Source organism: Malaya genurostris, chromosome 3, assembly GCF_030247185.1.
Source record: "Malaya genurostris strain Urasoe2022 chromosome 3, Malgen_1.1, whole genome shotgun sequence".
Classification (NCBI taxonomy): domain Eukaryota; kingdom Metazoa; phylum Arthropoda; class Insecta; order Diptera; family Culicidae; genus Malaya; species Malaya genurostris.
In genome coordinates this window covers 44823506-44844988 of record NC_080572.1, presented here as the reverse complement: position 1 = coordinate 44844988, position 21483 = coordinate 44823506, and the positions used below count along the sequence as shown (strand labels likewise).

The 21483-nt window shown below is 37.9% G+C and overlaps 2 protein-coding genes across 2 annotated transcripts; one reads left to right on the top strand and one right to left on the bottom strand.

Annotated features, from left to right (window-relative positions):
- Window positions 1-3091: 3091 nt before the first annotated feature.
- LOC131433782 (uncharacterized) lies at window positions 3092-8464 on the bottom strand. Its single transcript, XM_058600378.1, has one exon. The coding sequence runs from the start codon at window positions 8462-8464 to the stop codon at window positions 3092-3094; it is 5373 nt and encodes a 1790-aa protein (XP_058456361.1).
- Window positions 8465-18129: 9665 nt separating this feature from the next.
- Window positions 18130-20216, top strand: LOC131439262 (SOX domain-containing protein dichaete). Its single transcript, XM_058610065.1, has one exon. It carries the CDS (start codon window positions 18438-18440, stop codon window positions 19374-19376), a length of 939 nt encoding a protein of 312 aa, XP_058466048.1. The 5' UTR covers window positions 18130-18437; the 3' UTR covers window positions 19377-20216.
- The last annotated feature ends 1267 nt before the right edge of the window (window positions 20217-21483 follow it).

The following is a 21483-nucleotide window of genomic DNA, read 5'->3' as shown; positions in this document are numbered from 1 at the left end:
AGTATATTTGGTATTTTTGGTGTTTTTGGCACGTTGGTAGTTTTGGTATTTTTTTATATATGGTATTCGTTGATATTTTTGGTGTGATTGGTATTATTGCTATTTTTGTTTGTTTTGTTTGGTATTGATGGTATTTCTGATATTTTTCGAATCATTGATGTTTCTGGTATTATTGGTAGTTTTAGAGTTTTTGTTATTTTTTGGTATTTGTGGTGTTTGATTATGTTTGGTACTTTGATATTTTTGGTAATTTTGGTGTTTTTTGGTATTTTTTGTGTGATAGGTATTTTTGTTATTTTGTTTGCTTTTGTTTGTTTTGTATTTGTGGTATTTTTGACATTTTTGATATTATTAGTATTTTTTGTATTCTTGATATTTATAGAGTTTATGGTATTTTGATATTTTTGGTATTTGCATTATTCTTGTTATTATTGTTATTATTGTTACATTTGATATTTATGGTATTTTTGGTATTTTTGTAATGTGTGGTGTTTTCGGTATTCTTGTTTTTATTTATAATATTTTTAGTATTTTGTTATTTTCGGAATTATCGGTTTTTAAGTGCTTTTGCTAGTATTGGTATTTTTGGTAGTTTTTAGAATTATTGTTATTTTTGTTATTATTATAAAATTTGGTATTTAGGGTACATTGGTGTTTTTGGTGGAATTGGTATATTTGGTACTTTGGTAATGTTGATATTTTTTGTATATTCGATATTTTTGGTACTTTTGGTACTATTAGTTCTCTTGGTGTTTTTTGGAATTTCTGTTTTTTTAGCATTTATGGTATTTTTGGAATTTCTGTTAATTTTGAGAATTTTGTTATGTTTGCTATTTTTAGTAGTTTTGTTTTTGTTAATTTTTTCTAAATATTAATAATCGATTTTACATATTGGATATTTTCAAGAAATCACAAATCCTACAACAATTTTGTATGAGTGACTTATACGCCAAAGTTTTGAATAATAGTATTGAAAAATTTCAAGTTCCTTGCCAACTGTCTATACATTGTAGGATGGTATTTTCACCATGTGGTTTCTTTTACTTTTGTTCAAGTTCAAATTTTAGTTTTCAACATTAGTTTGAGTTGCTAAAGCTCTTCATTATATTATGTTATTGGTCTTCTTGAAATTTCTGATATTTTACCATATACAAGTATATGGTATTTTTTGCATTTTTGGTATTTTGATTACAATTGGTGGTTTTAGTATTTTAGTTATTCTTATTACTTTTGGTATTTGTGTTATTTTTTGTAATCTGGTATTTTTTGGTGTTGTTAGTATTTTTGTTACTTCTGCTATTTTTGTATTTCTGGAAATTGTGGTATAATTGGAACTTTTGGTATTTTTTGTGTTATTGGTATTTCTGATGTTTGTGGTGTTGTCTGTATTCTTAGTATTTTTGGTAATTTTTTTTTCATTATTGATTTTTTGTTAGTTTTGATATTTTTGTTATTGTATTTCTGGTACTTCGTTTTTTTTTTTGAATATTTTTTGTGTTATTGATATTTTTGGTGTTTCTGGTATTTTTGGTGTTTTCGGTATTTTTTGGTACTTTTGATGTTATTGATATTTTTGTTATATTTGTTATTTGTTGCACTTTAGTATTTTTGGAATTTTTTAAATTTTTGGTATTTTTGGTGTAATTGATTTATTTTGTTATAGTTAATATGGTTTGTTTTGATATTTTTGTTATTTTAGGTGTTTGTGGTATTTTTGGTATTGTAGTATTTTTGCATTTATTTGCTGGTATTTTTGGTGTTTCAGTATTTTTATTTATGGTTTATTTGGTAGTTTAGGATTTTTCGTTATTTTGTCTGTGTTTTTGCAGATTTTCGGACACTTAATTTGAAATAACTGACACTGCACTTTAACTAATTAACACAGTTTTTATTGAACCGAGAAAAAGGCGTCTGAACTGGACGGTGATTTATTTGAACTGAGTTATGTGTGTCTACTACACATGCGATTGATCGAACTGATTTGAAAGGCCTTTTCGATTAGGAGAAACTACCTGATAAGAGAGATTGTGAAACAAGTAGAAATCTGAGATGTGTGCAAACGGGATAGATCTAATATCGATCTCTACAGACTAGGGTTGTTCAAGATAAATGGTATGCATCCTAATTCCGCCTAAACATAGCCGGCCGCCTTGAAATCTCTCTGATTTCAACTACAACTATTGCTACCAACTCTGACTACTGTGCTTCAACTAATACATAATATGATCGCTGTGTATGTGTATGCTTATCGATCAGCTGATTGTAATACTGCTATGATGATGATGACCTTGATCCATTTTGTATTTGATATACTGCTGCTGGTGTGCTGACGTCACTGGTGCTGTGTTGTCACTCTTGACCGTGACTTTTATTTGCTGATTTGAGCATAAAGGATTCTTCTGATGACTATGCTATCTGCTTCGTCCTTACTGGTGATGATGATGACTTGATTCTGGAACATATGAGAGGGTGCTTTTTCAAACTGTTATGAGAAAAAACCAAACGACTTGCCTGAATCGGAGGCCCCATGGCCTCCGATGACGCCGGTTGGCATCCTGATGAATGTCAACTGAAGTAAAAGACGTTCTTACGTGACATTTTGTTGTAGGTATGTTCGATGACTACTATGAACTACGAGATTCGAGTGCCGATGTAAGCTGGCCATGCTCCTCAACAATCGTTTCGCAGTATCATGGATTAGGATAGCGCTCTCCTCCTCCGATGCGGTCATGGATACCTCGAAAATGTCCAATGGGAAAGACTCATGTAGTGTCAATTCGCAATTAGATGAACACATTGCAAACATGCTCAAACGCGGAACGTTGCAACTGAACGGAAACTGACCAGACATGTTCTGGCTGAACTGCATATGTACCATACATGCAACATTTACTGAAACCATCACCGGACAATACAGATTACCTCAAACTGGCAGTAGGCATCTCTGGTTGATCTGTTCCAAGAGAGCCGTCAAGGGTCAAGAGTAGTAATGACTGAGAAAAAAAATGACCGATTATCTTTTTGAATAAAAAACATATACATAACTTAACTGGTGTGCGGAGGCTTCTCAGCCTCCGCCGTTGGAGGGATACTAGATCTCCTCTGATGAAGAATTTGATTTGTCACGAATTGGCAGTACACAGATCTTTGAGATTCCTCTGGTATAAATACCATCCTTCGTACGAACGTGTACTACCCGGATATTGCCATCTGGTCCGTGATGTACTTCAGTAATTCGTCCCAGCAACCATTTCAGAGGAGGTAAATTTTCTTCTTTCAGAACTACCATTGTTCCGACTGCTACGTTCTCTTTATGCTGCATCCACTTCGTTCGGTTATGTAGCTCTGATAAATATTGGAACGTCCACTTCTTCCAAATTCCCTGAGTGTAATGCTGGATCTTTTGCCATGCTGATAATCGATTTTCCGGAATTTCAGATAAATTGGGTTCAGGAATTGCCACTAATGGACGCTGAATCAGGAAATGACCTGGAGTCAATGCCTCAAAATCGTCTGAATCGTTACTGAGAGGGGTGAGTGGTCGTGAATTTAGAATAGCTTCAATTTGCACCAACACAGTCTGCATCTCATCGTAGACTAAACTGTGTGATCCGATTGTACGTTTAAGTAAGGTTTTGAAGGATTTTACTGCTGACTCCCACAAACCTCCGAAATTCGGTGTACGAGCTGGAATAAATCGAAATTCGATGCTCTCGTTGGCTGTCTGTTTTTGTACACTGTTTTGAAACTGCTGATCCAGGAACAAACGTCGAAGTTCATCTAGTTCGCGCCTCGCACCGACGAAATTTTTGGCATTGTCGCACATTATAAGATCAGGTTTTCCTCGTCGAGCTGCGAACCGTTTCAGAGTTGCTAAAAACGCCTGCGTTGTAAGATCAGCAACTAACTCTAAGTGAATAGCTTTCGTAACTAAACACACGAACACCGCTACGAAACACTTAACGGACTGGCGTTTACGGTGTGGATACACGACGTTGAATGGTCCGCAATAATCCACACCGACTCTTTGGAACGGAGCACACGGTGTCACTCGTTCTGGTGGTAAGTCTGCCATCAGCTGCTCATGGATTTTTGGCTTCAGTCTGAAGCATGCAACACATTGGTGAATAACCCTTCGAACAAGGTTCCGAACATTTGTAGGCCAGAATCGCTCTCGCATTGTTGAAATTATAAGCTGCTGTCCGGCATGATATAATTTCAGATGATAATATCGGACAATAATTGTGGCAAGCGGATGTCGATGGTCCACGATAAACGGGTGTCTGCGACTTGCTGGAATAATAGCATGACGTAACCGGCCGCCAACGCAAAGTATTCCTTCGCGTAACTGAGGATTTAACGAGGCGATACGGGATGTTGCTCGAACATGGGCTGAATGAGAAATATCTGATAGTTCCCGTGCGAAACATTCTTCTTGTGACAATCGAATTAATGCACGAACAGCTTCGTCAAGTTCGTCAGATGAAATTGATCCAAGTTTGCGGCAGCTTCGGTTGGCCACTTGAGCGTTAAAACGGAAACGACGGAACAGAGCGACCAATCTTATCAGATCCATCCATGATGATCGCAAACTGAATATTTCGCTGGGTTGAACTACTTGGAGCATGGCAGTAACTGTTTCTTTTTCCTCCAACATAGATCGTTCGATTTCTTCTTCGTGGATCGGTTGATTTATCGGCCAATTTATGGACTCATGCATAATCCAGATTGGTCCTCTAAACCAGTGCGACTGATACTGTAATTGTACTGGACTCATACCTCGTGAAATAATATCTGCTGGATTCTCGTTTCCTGCTATATGATTCCAAGTTCCGTTCTTGGTGATGTGCTGGATTTCAGATACACGATTTGCTACAAATTCCTTCCATCTGGACGGTGGCGATGCCAGCCAGCACTTGACGATCATTGAATCAGTCCAAAAGTACGCTTTAGCGTTGATCCTAATGCTGTTTATCACCTTTTCGTACACATGTGATAACAACAAAGCTGATGAGAGCTCCAAGCGTGGAATCGTCTGTTTTGTCTTCTTTTTCTTGAGATTCTCCAATGGGGCGACACGAGACTTCGAAGTTAGAAGATGCAGATTGACTTCCCCTTGCTCAGAAATAGTTCTTATGTAGATACAAACCCCATAGGCCTTTTCGGAAGCATCACAAAAGCCATGGATTTCTACTGACTTCACATTGGCTCCAATACCCGTCCAACGAGGCACGGTTAACCCTTCAAGACCAGTCAGATTCCGTCTGTACTCCTGCCACTGTTCCTGCAGTTTTTCGCACAATGGTTCATCCCATCCGCATTCTTGCTTCCACAGGTCTTGAATGAATATCTTAGCTTGAATTATGACTGGACCGACTAAACCCAATGGGTCAAACAAACGAGATACGTCAGCAAGCACAGTTCGCTTCGTAATGATATCTGTGCTCCACTTCGGTGTACTGAAACGGAAGGTGTCTGAACTAGGTTCCCAAATTAATCCCAACGTCTTTACTGCACAGTTGGAGGAGTTTAATTCCAAGATCGTTTTATCATCACGCAAGTTCTCTGGAACATTAAGCAAAATCTCTTTGCAGTTAGAGTTCCATTTACGCAATATGAATCCTGCAGACTTCAGAAGGTCAATCATATCACCAACTAACTGTTTCCCAGATTCGATATTGTTGACGCCAGTCAACATATCATCCACGTAAAAGTCTTGCTTCAAAACTCTTGCAGCGATCGGGTGTGTCTGTTTTCCGTCTTCCGCTAACTTCTGCAGGCATTTCGTCGCTAGATACGGCGCAGACGCAGTACCGTACGTAACTGTCGTTAGCTCGTAAGTGCGTAACTGTTCATCTGTCGAGTTACGCCACAGTATTCTTTGTAATTGTTGATCGTGTTTTGTAACTTTCACCATGCGATACATCTTAGCGATATCTGCAACTATGGCATATCGGTGTAATCGAAAACGTAATGTAATATCAATCAAATCGTCTTGCACGACAGGGCCCACCATCAAAGCATCGTTGAGTGACACACCTGTGCTTGTTTTACAAGATGCATCGAAGACTACTCGTAGCTTAGTAGTTTTACTGTCAGGTTTGAGAACTGCATGGTGAGGTAAATAGTATCCTGTTCCGATCGACGAGTCGTCGATAACTTCGATCATATGACCGAGTGTCTGGTACTCATTAATGAACTCCGTATATAAATCCTTCAACTGTGGATTGCCAGAGAATCTTTTCTCCAATCCCGTAAACCGTCGAACTGCTGTTTCCTTCGAATCTCCCAACTGGCTAATAACAAACTGCTTCTTCGGTAACATGACAACAAATCTGCCTTCATTGTCTCTCACTGTAGTTTTTTCGAAGTGGTCTTCACATGCAGACTCCTCGATGGAATTCGTACTATTAGTACGACATGTTTCTAGCTCCCAGAATTTAGTTAGTTGATCTTGAATTTCCGTTGTGGAGCAAGCATAAGCTGTTGATGATATTCCGACAGAACAACTATTTGGAACTCGACCCGAAACAATCCATCCAAAAACGGTGTTTTGTAGTGTTGGTCCCTCACTAGTTGCTTTTACTTGGCCTTCTTTCAGCAGATCCATATAAAACTCCGCACCAATGATGACATCAACAGGTCGCGGCTCGTGGAATTGCGGATCTGCTAAGAGGGTTGACTTCGGAAGTAACCATTGGACTGGGTTAACATTTGCAGTTGGCAATGCTACAGTCAGTTTCGGTAGCACGTGAAACTGCATCTGTTCTGCAAACAGTGAAATTTCTGATGATCGGGCTGCTACTTCCGCATAAACTGATTTGTTTGACAAGGAACGTGCAGCTCCAATTCCTTGAATAGCAAGATACGACGGAACTTCATTGAATCGCAGCTTCTTGTAAAATTCCTTGGACATTAGACAATGTTGAGAGCACGAATCAAGCAATGCTCGCGCTAGCATAGACTGTCCATCTCGATCAGTTAACTTAACAAGGGCAGTTGATAACAGAATATTATGCATTTGTGTAGTTGGAAATGCTACATAATTGTGACTAGTAGCGGCGTTTGCTGAGGTGGACTGCGTAGATGTATTCTGCGAGTGAGCAGAGGTAGCAGGTGTGTTGCTTGATTGTGTCTGTGCGGGTTGGTTCAGAGTAGATGGCTTTGTTTGTATCTGTGGTTGTCGAGACTGTTGGATTGCTGCCTGTGGTGCCGTTGATGAAGATGGAACGGAGGATCGTACTTGGTTGGTGTGTAGCATAGAGTGGTGCTTCTGACGACAGTGATGGCAAACTCCTCTTTCGCATGAACGAGCGTAATGACCAGGGCTTAGACAGTTTCGGCACAGCGAGTTTTTATTCACCGCATCACTTCTTTCTGGAACTTTCATTCGTTGGAATCTTGCACAGTGAAAAGCAGTATGCCAAGATTCATTGCAAAACGGACATTTTCCATGCGCCTTCGCTGTTGCATGACAGAATGAAGTCTTTGCTTGTCTGTTATCTGTGCCAGAAGCCTTTGATATAGTAATTGACTGGAGCACAACACAATGATTTCGCAGGAACTCGATGACATTATTGTATGTAGGAACTTCTGTTGAACCATGATGAGTTTCCCAGAGACGAAGAGTAGCTGAGTCCAACCGCGAACAGATCATATATGCCAATAGTGTACTCCACCCAGTAGTGTCTTCACCGATTTTGTTCAACATCTGTAGATTTTTGTCGAATTCTCCGATGAGATGATTAATTCCGTCATAACTTTCCTTTTTCAAAGACTCTAGCGAAAATAGTGCATCTATATGAGCCTTCACAATCAACTTCTTATTTTCGTAGCGTCTCACGAGTGCATTCCATGCAACACTATAGTTCTCTGCAGTAAGCTCAATCGAATTGATTTCTTGTAATGCCTCTCCAGACAGCGAAGATCTAAGATACGTGAACTTGTCTACATCAGCTAATTGATTATTGTTGTGAATGAGACTATGGAACGTGTCCCTGAACGTCACCCACTCGCGAACCTTGCCACCAAATGAAGGCAGTCTAATCTCAGGTAATCTTACTCGTGAAACTGGTGTCGGCATCGGTTGAGTGGTAGCAGCATGTGTCCACAGCTGTACTGTTTCCGCCTGAAGATCTAGCAACTCCGATTTTAGATGACAAAATTTATTATCAAACTGGTGAATTACCTCAAAGTTGCTGTCCTCGCGTGCCTGCCTTGCCTCTTCTTTAATTTCAGGATCCTCTTCAGCACCACCCTTTAAAACTTCGTCTTCCTGCAGTAGCTCAATTTTACAACGAATGTCATAAAATTCTTTTCCAACCTCTTCCAATTTCTGAAGACGAATATTGATTTGCCTAAGGTCACGCTCTTCATCGAAGTTTTGGATGAACCGATCTATCAACTCCATAAAATGATGCAGTTGCTTCTCACGTTTGAGTAGCGCCTTCAAATCACCAGACATCCTGCAGTACAATAATATCACACTCTTCACAGAAAATAATAATGACTCACTTTTGGAACGAACACCACCGATCAACTCGACGTTCCACTTCGCGGACCGAAAGACAGACTTACAACCCAATTGACAGCAGCAATGAGAAATAACGCAGAAAGATCGACAACGTAAAAGCCAGCAGAATTTCTGAGACCAATGATAAGAAATTGCATACACGACCCGTGCTACGTGCTAATAAAGGAAAAAACTCGCATGCATTTTAAAATCTTTATTGACGTCACACCTTGATAGGCCACATGCAAAAGGCCACTGAAATTCATGCACAACTTCACCGATTAATCCTCCTTGCTGTCCTTTTACTGCATCTGAATCCGCGACGCGTGGTTTGTGGTTGCAATGGCGTCGAATCCCGCGTCGATAGCGTCACTTAAACTTCGTGATGGCGAACATCTTTTGTAATCACTATTGTCTTCACGGTGTATTGTGGTCGCATTTGTTTCACACAATGTCCGAAATTTATCAACTTTTTCGGGTCTTTTATCCGCAACTGTCCGAGTCTTTTTAAGCTGTCCGAGAACCTGTCCTGTACCGTACAATCCGGTTCGAAGGACCAAAATGTTTTTGCAGATTTTCGGACACTTAATTTGAAATAACTGACACTGCACTTTAACTAATTAACACAGTTTTTATTGAACCGAGAAAAAGGCGTCTGAACTGGACGGTGATTTATTTGAACTGAGTTATGTGTGTCTACTACACATGCGATTGATCGAACTGATTTGAAAGGCCTTTTCGATTAGGAGAAACTACCTGATAAGAGAGATTGTGAAACAAGTAGAAATCTGAGATGTGTGCAAACGGGATAGATCTAATATCGATCTCTACAGACTAGGGTTGTTCAAGATAAATGGTATGCATCCTAATTCCGCCTAAACAGTCTGTTTTTGTTATTATTGGTATTTTCGGTACTTTAGTATTTTTGGTAATGTGGGTGGTATTGGTATTTTTATGAGTACAGTTATTCTCATTACTACTGTTATTTTTAGTACTATATTTGGTATTTATGTTATTTATGGTATTTTTGTATTTTTGATATTTTTGGTGTTTCTGGTATTTTTGGTAGTTTTGTTCTTTTTTTCTAAATAATACTAACCGATTTTACATGTTTGGATTTTTTCAAAAAATAACAAATCGTACAAAAATATTTTGTATGAATGACTTTTACAAAGTTACTTCATGAAAATTTTGGATAATAATATTGAAAAATTTCAATTTCCCTACCAACTATCCATACATTGTAGGATAATTTCTTAGCGTCTGTTTTTTTTCTTTTTGCCTTTATCATATAGAAAGGTTATGCAATTATTTTGAAAACCGACTTTTGAAACGAGCCCCGGAGGGCCGAGTGTCATATACCATTCGACTCAGCTCGTCGAGTACGCAAAATGTCTGTCTGTCTCTGTGTGTCTGTGTGTGTATGTGTGTGTATGTGTGTGTGTGTGTGTGTGTGTGTGTGTGTGTGTGTGTGTGTGTGTGTGTGTGTGTGTGTGTGTGTGTGTGTGGTGTGCGTGTGTGCGCGCGCGCGTGTGTGTGCGCGTGTGTGTTTGTGTGCGTGTGTGTGTGTTCTCAAAAACTTGCACAACTCGATAGTCATTGTCAGTAGTTACTGACATTTGTTACATTACTAAGTGGATTAAAACAGGTTTTTTTTGTTGAAGTTGAAGTTTCAGTTTCAACATTGGTTTGAGTTGCTAAAACTCATCAGTGAAGTCTCGATTTCTACACAATTCGGATAGCGGAAAAAATTCGACATAATTTGTCAGAAGTCTCTGGTTGACAAAAAAACCGTGGTAGTCCTTATGATTAAGATACGAGTTACAGTAACGTGGGTGCTTGTTTTGAGCTTGAAACATTCGAAAGTGTCGCGCACGTACGGTCTAACGAGCGGAAATTATTCTTTCCGATTTCGATTTATGTTCATACATGGCTAAGAAACCTAACGAGATAAACATGTTTGTAGGTAAATTTATTCCTGCATTCACGTTTTGGTGTACTGCTGTTTGTCGTTCCTTCGCGAGATGCTCGCAACTGAGAAAATCAATAAATTACGGGATTAAGGTGATTTATTAACTGAGAAGCTGGAAAATGGTGGCAATCAATGGTGCTGGTGTAGAAATGTGGAAGGTTTATTTTTATTTATTTTTGTGTAGTAATCAGTTTAATCAAACCGTAGGGTTCGACTTAGAAAACAAGTAGAAGATATGTTATTACATGTACTAGGACAGTTGCATATGATTCAGGTTCCACAACTACTATGCAAAGTTTAGTTCTCTTAAATGTAATTTGTAATACCAAAGCACTCCTGGAGTTCCGTTTTGTCACCATAGAAAAAGAAGTATAACAATCTATCTTTGTGCCAAACAATGCCTCATCAAAGCGATTTTCAATGTTTGTTTTTGGTTTCCTCTGAACAAAGACCGCAGGCAAATTTTGCTTCGTAGGCGGACGATTTTACTACCAGAGCATTGATTTTACAACAGTCCAAATTGTCCCCAAATTGTTTTTAGGGTAGATTTAATTGCAGGCGAAAATTGTCTGTTCTAAACTTTTGTCTACTCGTTTGTTGCGTTTTCGCCTTACCTGTTGGCAGTAAAATCTCTGTACCCCGAAGCCGAAGAACAAACAGACCGGTTTATTATGTTTGTTTAATACTAATGTCGGACCTCCGCACCGTGTAATGACCAATGCCAGAGGAAGATCTTTGTTTCAAACTTAACTTTTTAATTGGAGCACAACGCCCCTCCCCGTCTTTGCGGGGGTTCTTTGCTCTTGCTAGCTAGTTTCTACCGATAGGCATTTGAAAACTGCCTGGTCTCAATTTTTGTTCGTATCCTACATCATTTGAAAAATCTGTCATAATCTCGAGAGGATAATGGCTAAGGCAAACAAAATCCTTCTTATACGTATGGGAGGATTAGGAGCAAACGAGGCGAGGGTCTCTACGGGTACTAAGAATATTGCCAGTATCAAGACACATTGCGGTCAGTAAGAAAAGAAGTTAACTTTAAACAGATCGTAGATCGTGGGGAAAACCCCAGCTTAAAGTGTGGAATTTCCCGCATTACCTTCAGCATACACCGGCAGCTTAAGCAAATATTTGATTAACCCGTTCAGTACTAGATCGGATTTATCCAGCGAGAAGATTCGGTAATCAGTTAATCTGGGTTGGACCTAGGACTGTTACATTTTTTGTGGTTAACAAATAAAATGTTTCAAAGCCAAAAGCATCACAGCGATCGATGAACAAGTTAAAATGAACCTTTGCTAGTATTGTAATATATAACCTCTAGTTTCAGAACGGTTTCAAAATGGACTGATGAATAAAAAATTGCACAATTGAAAAATTTCAAAAATTCGATATCCACAAACTGAACTCAAACCTGCAATGATTCTCAAACCGGAAAATTGCCCTGTCAATTGAACTGCTCTGGATGTGGTGAAACACAACTTAGAAGACAACCCGGGTTGGCGGTTCAATGCATACGGCGCTGGTCTTACAAGCCAGTTGTCATATGTTCGAGACCCGACCTGGAAGGATTCATAGTGTCAGTAGGATCGTAGTACTAGCCATGCAATGATTTTGTACGCTAAGAATCGGCTGCGAAGTCTGGTAAAACAGAAAGCCAAATTCCACAAAAGGAGGAACCAGTGTGGTTTAAATTCAAGTTTACCTCTATTTGGCTATGATACGTAAAGTTTTAAGTGTATATATTAACAAATAAGATACATACACACCAATAAAAAAATTGAATATTACAGGTGTCTTAATTCCTCATACGATGTAATTCATAAAGACCTAATTTGTCAAATGACGGAAAATTTCATTTGTAATGACTTAATGTTAGAATAGCTTGAATTTTACTGGTTTCGACTGTAACTTGCATTCTGCTAGCAGGTGCGACTGTATGAATTTAAATGCACCTTTTACTAACCAAGCAGATGTATGCTTCTGTGCCTCAGTCAATTAACAGACGTACTTGCGATCCAAAGATTCTCGGTTCAAGTCGAGGCAATTGCTATCGGTATTCTTTTTTTAGTTCAACGAAGTCATGGAGTTTTAGACACAATATTAAATGTTCTTCCACGTGGATTTGCGTGAACTGCGAAGCTCCATTTATGTGCATCTTATAAGATGTAAAATCACAGGATTTTTTTTAAGTGTGTACATATATTTTCATATATAGTAACCGGTTAATATATTCCTGAGATATGCTGGGATATATAAATAACCATGCAATATAGTTATACTTTAATCCTTGTTTGGAACGAGATCGGAAAATGACTGTGTGTGTATGTGTGTGCGAGCATCGTTCGACGAGTTTTTTTACGCACAATTTTCTTAGAGATCCCTAAACCGATTTTATCAATATTAGGCTCGTTTGAAAGCTACTAGTGGATCATTTATCAAGTTCGAAAATCAAATGACTGTGGCTTCTGGTTCCGGAGATATGTTGGTTTAAGGGACATAACCGACAAAACGCGTTATATTCTTTTCGCTCAATTTTATCAGAGATGGCTGAACCAATGGTCTCAGGCTTAGGCTCGTTTGAAAGCTACTGTTAGGCTTTTGATTAAGTTTAAGGATCAAAGCTACTGTTAGGCTTTTGATTAAGTTGAGGGATCAAATGACTGTCGTTTTCGGTTCCGAAGATATAATGGTATAAGTGACGTAACCGACATAGTTCGTTGTTTTATTACCGCTTCATTTTTTTCAGAGAGTTGTTTTATTACCGCTTCATTTTCTCCGACAAAACGTAGGGCTTTACAGTGCACTAAAATTTGTTAACGATGCCTGAATCGAATTCGAAAGTCTCAGAGGCGTTTGAAAGCTACTACTAGGTTATTTGATAAGCGCACAACACGGTTATGTCTATGTTGCACGGTTATGTGTAAAACGACATAACTGTTCAATATTTTGTTAAGTTATGGGACAATTATGCTTTGAATGGTAGAATGCTATTGGCTGAGAGTATAATCTTATAAATGTAATTACGAGACTATTTAAATGGCAAGAGAAAAACATTATCACACCCCTACGTGGATTATGAAGGGATGTGCACTAATATTTACCATGCACTATTACCCACCTATTTTTTAAAACTATTTAAAATTATAGTTTGTTTTTGGTTGAACGAACCGATTTTGGAAATATCGGTTCCTATTTCTCGGTTCCAGAGGTACCTAACCCGTTTTTCACAAACTTGGGCTCAAATGAAAGGTCTTACAGTCCAATAAATGAAATTTTAAACCATCATTTAGAGGACGATGCATAAAACGGGAAAATTATTCTAAATTTGGTTTCAAATTGTTGGTTCCGGAAGTACCGGATATAGTGGTCAAAAACTACGAAAAGGGAACTGACTTCATTCTTGTTTTTATTCAAGATTCGATGAAATGTTTTCTGATAAATGAGAATATATACATATTCGCTTGAAGATAGACGGAAAATAAACGCGTTTATTTTACTCTTTATATATTTGGAACTGAAATGAGGGTCATTGGAACACTACTTATTTGAACACTTCATTATTTCATACAATAATAAAGCGAAACTCTTTCTACGCTCAATTTTCTGCATTTTGGGAAAAATAACTTCGAGAGTGAGTCATAATTAGTTTTTTTTTAAAATTAAGCGATGTTTATGTTTTGTGTGATATTTTGAGTTGAATAATAAATTCAGTGAAATGACCTATTCGGCGAGAGAGTTTTCGCTGAAACGGGTTTCGGTGAAATGGAATTCGTCCGATCCCATATGACAAAGTGCGTTGTCGTTTTCTGACTGTTTTTTTTGTGCAAATGAGCAAATGTCTGTAAGTGTATGTTTGTCTGATGTCTTATGTCTAATTTTGACAACATCTGTCACAATTGACTTTAAAAACTAAATATATTAAATTTAGATACTTTATCGTAAGACCAATCAAATAAGCTATTGATTATAAGAATTCGTCTGCTTTTCAAGGAATTCACACTTTTGTAAAGTCGATTTTTTCGCCTTATCACAATAGTAGGGGTTTTGAACAAAGCATGATGAAATGACGCTTGGAATCAAAATTGTACACAATTTTCAATACAATCGTTTCTGAGTGATTAAAAGATTGAATGCAATACTCTTCAGCATAGTATTTTGGCTTTATTTGTTTTTAGCACGATTCCTTTTTGGCAAAATAATTGTTCGACTGTGACGTGTTAAACTTTATATTGGAAATCATCTATATTCGTAAATAAGCATTATCTTCGACCTCAAAGTGATAGCTCATACATTTTTATAACTAAATTGATTGTAACTGTATTAAGCTACCACCGAAAAAAATAAATTTCCCTATCACTTAAATATATACGAGACAATAGGCATTTTTATTGAAATTGTTTATTTTAATAAACATTTTATCTTTTTTATTTTAATAAAGCAATCGATTTTCATTCATTCTAGTCACAATTTTATAGAGATACACGAATATTAATGCAGAAAACATGTGCAGTGATAAAAAAGGGTATCATTTCACTGCTAGGTGGATTAGTAACGTTTTTTGATCAATGCATTACTCAAATAGATAATTTGTAGCAGGGATGCCATATAAAATTTTGAAATGTCTGCAGAAGTGAAGGGTTTTGTTGATTTGGCGAGCAAAAAAAAACGAGTGATTTTCCAATATAAATCTTCTTAAAACTGCAGAATATCTAGAAAAATACTCAGAAATCTAAAGATCGCCAGAGAAAAAATATCTGCAGCACTTTTAGAAAATCTAAGGATTTATAGACAAACCTGCAAACCTGACATCTCTGATTTGCAGAAATTTTCACCACTTTAACACTTTACTTGGGACGTAACACGACATACTCGCTGTGGAAAGCTAATATGAGGTAGTGTTTTGTTTGGGAATGCGACTTGTGTATTTTTAAAGGTCAATGTTAGTACAAGAAAAGTAACACGTATGTCCAATCATAAGAACAGGTACTTTTTCAGATGATATCGATTTGGAATTGGTTGTGATTGTCCTGTATTTTTTTTGAAAACTAAATATATTAAATTTAGATACTTTATCGTAAGACCAATCAAATAAGCTATTGATTATAAGAATCCGTCTGCTTTTCACGGAGTTCACACTTTTGTAAAGTCGATTTTTTCGCCTTATCACAATAGTAGGGGTTTTGAACAAAGCATGATGAAATGACGCTTGGAACCAAAATTGTACACAATTTTCAATACAATCGTTTCTGAGTGATTAAAAGATTGAATGCAATACTCTTCAGCATAGTATTTTGGCTTTATTTTTTTAGCACGATTTCTTTTTGGCAAAATAATTGTTCGACTGTGACGTGTTAAACTTTATATTGGAAATCATCTATATTCGTAAATAAGCATTATCCTCGACCTCAAAGTGATAGTTCATACATTTTTATGACTAAATTGATTGTAACTGTATTAAGCTACCACCGAAAAAAATAAATTTCCCTATCACTCAAATATATACGAGACAATAGGTATTTTTATTGAAATTGTTCATTTTAATAAACATTTTATCTTATTTGTTTTAATAAAGCAATCGATTTTCATTCATTCTAGTCACAATTTTATAGAGATAAACGAATATTAATGCAGAAAACATGCGCATCTATAAAAAAAGGGTATCATTTCACTGCTAGGTGGATTAGTAACGTTTTTCGATCAATGCATTACTCAAATCGATAATTTGTAGCAGGGATGCCATATAAAATTTTGAAATGTCTGCAGAAGGGTTTTGTTGATTTGGCGAGCAAAAAAAAAACGAGTGATTTTCCAATATAAATCTTCTTAAAACTGCAGAATATCTAGAAAAATACTCAGAAATCTAAAGATCGCTAGAGAAAAAATATCTGCAGCACTTTTTGAAAATCTGAGGATTTATAGACAAATCTGCAAACCTGGCATCTCTGATTTGTAGAAATTTCCACCACTTTAACATTTTACTTGGGACGTAACACGACATACTCGCTGTGGAAAGCTAATATGAGGTATTGTTTTGTTTGGGAATGCGACTTGTGTATTTTTAAAGGTCAATGTTAGTACAAGAAAAGTAACACGTATGTCCAATCATAAGAACAGGTACTTTTTCAGATGATATCGATTTGGAATTGGTTGTGATTGTCCTGTATTTTTTTTGATTATTTAAACAAATCTACCACCCATTCAAAAAAATGATGTTCAAGTAGTTGTTGGCAGTGTTCACTATTTTGTAACAACGTCGGAAACCGCAAATTTATTAAATTAATTATAGTCATTATATTGCATTCAATTGGGTAATTATGAGCAGTATTAATTTACAAAAACAAAACAAAGTCCTTTTACTAATGTATGACGATCAAAATCAAAACACCTAGCCGCTGTTTTCTCTTGCTAATGCATTAGATTTGTCTGTTCGATCAACAAAGAAACCACTTTTAATGGTACTCCAACCTAGCAAATAATACAAAACTGATCGCTTCATAAAGCAAATTAAACCAACAAAACCGTCTATTTTCGCCTAGCTATTTATTTTGTCCGGCATGTTTACCGCTAACCATGTGGATCTCCAGGGCCGAACGTCAGCTAGTTAGTATATGGGCATTGTGTGGGGGTTGGTGAATGTGTACTTTTGCCGAGCCCATTCCAGAACACAATCCGAACCTCTCTACTTGGTTCACTCTCCGGGCGAATGTTCGCTTTCACGCTGCGCCAGCAAGGTTTCGGTTTTAATATCACGTTGGAGAGACAGCGAGAGGAAAAGACCCTTCAACGTCGAAAAAATTCTCATTCAGTTATTGACTCCAGTCACATTATTATCAACAATTTACTAGCACATTTTTGTGCGACTATTGAAAGCCGATAAATGCACAAAAGCACAATCCGGTGGGATGAAATGGAAAAAAAAGGAAACAAAAAATGAGAAAATGAAACGGAACGCGCTTTGCGCTCTCGCTTCTTTTGGGATTGTTCGTGATTTTTTTTCTCTCCTTTTGAATTGATGATGTTATGTTGATTCAAATGATAGAGAAGGAGAGCAACAGCAGCATCAGCGGTACAAAAGTGAATGAACATGTTGTGAGCCGCGAATGTGTATTATGTTACAGCGGAGAAAGGGAAGAATAATGCCCCATCCGAATCGGAGAATAAACAACAAATCGGTCTGAATTAAATAATGAGTCTAGCGAGCTGTGAGCGAAATACCGTGTGAGAGCGAGTGAATTCTGTTATTGTGGTCACTGATAAAGAAATGGAGAAAATTCGGCTGATTGAGAGTTCCTGACGCTGTGGGTAAGATTTCGAACGAGAAGAAGCATGATGCGTGCTCTTTCAAGCGTTCGTGCGAGCTAAAACAGAGAGCGTAGCGCACGCATACAATGGACGAATGGTGTGCAAACCTTAAGATAAAAGGCGTAAACAATGGTGCAGAGAAATGGAGAACACGCCTTCTTTTCATTCGGAACCGGTCGCGGTTGTGTTTCTGTGTTTTGTTTCTCTTTTTATCGGGGTGCGATCCGATATGGTTCTCCAGGCAAAGCTATGAATGTGTGCGTGTTGAACAGAAGAGAACAAAGAAGTGGAGATCACGAAAGCGACCAGGATGAGAGAAGGTGTACGACTGGTAGAACCACAACTATTCAGTACGAGTTTGGCTCTTGTGCAGTGAAGTCTAGTTTTTTTGCTGCATTGAATAACTTTGTCGTGATTTTTGTTGTTGCAAAACAGTTGATAAACGAGTTCTATTGTAGTCTGAACGAACTGCAATTAGTGGGATAATCGATATCAAAAGGTTTCATTCAAAGTGTTGAAAGTGATTCAACGTACCAGTGATAATAAACACTAATAAAACGAACAGATATTCTAAAGACTGATTCGACAATCGAAAAATCAGAGTGTTTTTTTTTAAATAATTGTGAGTCACCAGAACCTTGAATCAACATGATTAACCACAGTATGGCTAGTTTGACCCATCCGCACTACGGATTCTCGCTCGGAGGTCAGATGGATATGCCGCCGGCAGGAGATTACGCACCTCAGCCCAACCATAGCCCAGGAAGTGTGGATGTGAAACCTCGTCTCAGTTTTCCACCGACTTCTCTGGCAGGATTTCAAACACATACGCCCACACATCACGGATCACAGCAGACCTCTCCGGGACAGGATGGACATATCAAGCGTCCGATGAATGCCTTCATGGTCTGGTCCCGACTTCAGCGCCGTCAAATCGCTAAGGATAATCCAAAGATGCACAATTCGGAAATCTCCAAGCGTCTCGGATCGGAATGGAAACTGCTAACTGAAGCTCAGAAGCGTCCGTTTATCGATGAAGCTAAGCGGCTACGTGCCAGCCACATGAAGGAACACCCCGACTACAAATACCGTCCACGTCGCAAGCCGAAGAATCCGTTGAGCAATGCAGCAAACGGTCTTCCAATCAGTATGCAACAGGCCGGCAAAGCAGCCCTCGGATCATCATATCCGTTCCCGCAGCTTCCACCATATTTCGCACCAACTCACCATCTCCAGCAGCTGGAGCAGCACTACTCGGTTCCATACTTTGGCGGATTTGATCCACTAACCCTGTCTAAGCTGCATCAGTCACAGCAGAGCATGCACAGCACTTCGCCGACCGGCATGGAAGCACAGAAAACCCAACAGATGCCACCGACCTCGTTGAGTTCGTTCTACTCCAATATCTACAGTGGAATTTCGGCAGCCGCGGCCGCCGCACCTCTGTACGCCGCCCATTCCAACAGCCTGTACAACACATCCGCGTCATCCGCCTCGCCCGGATCCAGTCCCAGTGCATCGCAGCAGTCCAGTGTACTACCCGATATCGAGAACTCGATGCGACGGCCCGTGCAGGTCATCTACTGAAGTGTTAGTTAAGCTGATTGCTTTCGTTTCTAGCTTGATTTAACAAACAGTGATCACGTATCTCAGAATTAGCAGTATTTTGTAGTTCAGTTTCGAAACATGTTGATTTCCTGCGAATGGGTAACCTGATTCCGCGTGTACATATTAGTGGTTATGATTGATGAAAGAAGGCGATGACGCATCGTTCGTCAGTAGGAAGAAGCGTGCTACATATTTAATTTATTCATGTGAAATTTTCGATAAGTATAGCGACAGAAAGGAACGATACCCCTCACATCATAGTAGGCTTTTTATTATTATTTCTCAGCACGGACCGAATGAGTACTGAAGGTTCTTATTTACTGTAAATAGTCGAAGAATTGTTGGCACGCCGAACAACCGGTGTGTGTGTCTGGAGGATTTTTTTTATCCAGGAACCCAGGAATTGGTACTCTAGACGACCAGTTCCAATCGAAATATACGGTCAAAACTGTACTGAAAAATATAAGAAATAGGCTAATGATTGCTGTAAAGTTTTACTCTAATGTTAGTTTCGTTTTTTGTTCGTTTGTTTTTTATAGTAACATGATTGGTTTCCAATAATATACATTAAAATTGAAGGAATTTGAGATTATTTTACATCTCAGAGTAAACCGGAACTAGAATCCCTTCGTTCGTTAGGTTAAGCAAACATGAAGGATGCAAGCTTTATACTCTTCTATCACCGTATAGTGTTATGAAACGGATATCATCAGAGGGAACGACTCAGCCGATCTTATCGATTATTCCAATAGTGTAGCAGAATAATATTATTTGTTATTATGAGTAAAGAAATCAATTGTATCAGAAATAAAACATTCAACAGATCAAAAACATTGTTGTTTCACTATTTGTACGTTTCCATTGAAAGAAATATTGGCTTTTTGTACAGTTTGCTTCTGTGTGAATGCTTCTTTTGCCGTCGGTGTTTAATTAGTTCTACACTACACAACATACCTATTAGCTGTAATAGTCTCTAATTGTTTCTAGCCAATCGGACGAATGTGAAAAATGATAACGAGAAAAAAGGGAAAGTCCTATGGTATTACAAACTTCGATCGTCGCACAACAGAAGGGTTCATCTGCAAATGAAAGCCTCTCTTTGTTTTTTTTCTCTTTCGATAAATACAAAGCTTATAGAGAAATTTCCCCCAAATTGAGGTTTCAACATGAAAGTTATGAAAAGAGTTCAGCGTTGAATATAATATCAATTTTGGTAATTTGCGAAAGAATAAGTAAACAAATTCATTTGTAGTTAAGCTCGAGTTTTATCGAGCTTTGATTGAATTCCGTTGTAGAGTTGGAGCATTTCGTTTCAATAGAATTAGTGTACGGAACCATTGCTGAACTATGAATGCTATGAATCTTTTGACACTAAGAATCCATTTTGCATGGGATTGAACATATGGCAACTGGTTTCTGAAACCAGCGCCTTTCGCAATGAATTGCCTACCTAGTGAACGACTAAAGTGGATTAATGGAATTGGAATTGATGATATTTTCTAAAATGATTATGAGGATTCAAATCGATATTTTTGGATCGGTTGGTTTTAGGAAATCTTAGTTTTGTGAGAAATTATTAAAATTTTCGTGAATTTTTTAATCAATTGAGCTTGAGTTTGTAGTGCAGTTGTAAAGGTCAAAGTCAAACCTTTTGTGGAATTTGGCCTTTCTGTTTCAACAGACTTTGCAGCCGATTCTTAGCGTACAGAATCATTGCATGGCTAGTACTACGATCTTACTGACACCACCTCCCTGCTAAGGAAGCTGGAAACCAACGTATTTTGCTTTGGTAGCGTTGTTGTCAACAATAGGTTAAGCTACGTTCATACCAGTTTGATGAGCACAGAATATAGTTATAGAAATTCGGATCTATACTGAAAATCTCAAAATTTTCAATCCGGAGCAGAGAAATCAAAAGTCGAAGAGTTTTGTTATCTGCCACCGTTGGGTAATATTTATTGTCTTGTATATGTTGTAAAAAAAGGTTTTGTTGTACTTATATCGTAGAAATAGAAGTGATATTCTATAAATCATCTCTGAAATCATCAGATTTAATAAGTATGAGTAAATATAGAATAAATGGAAC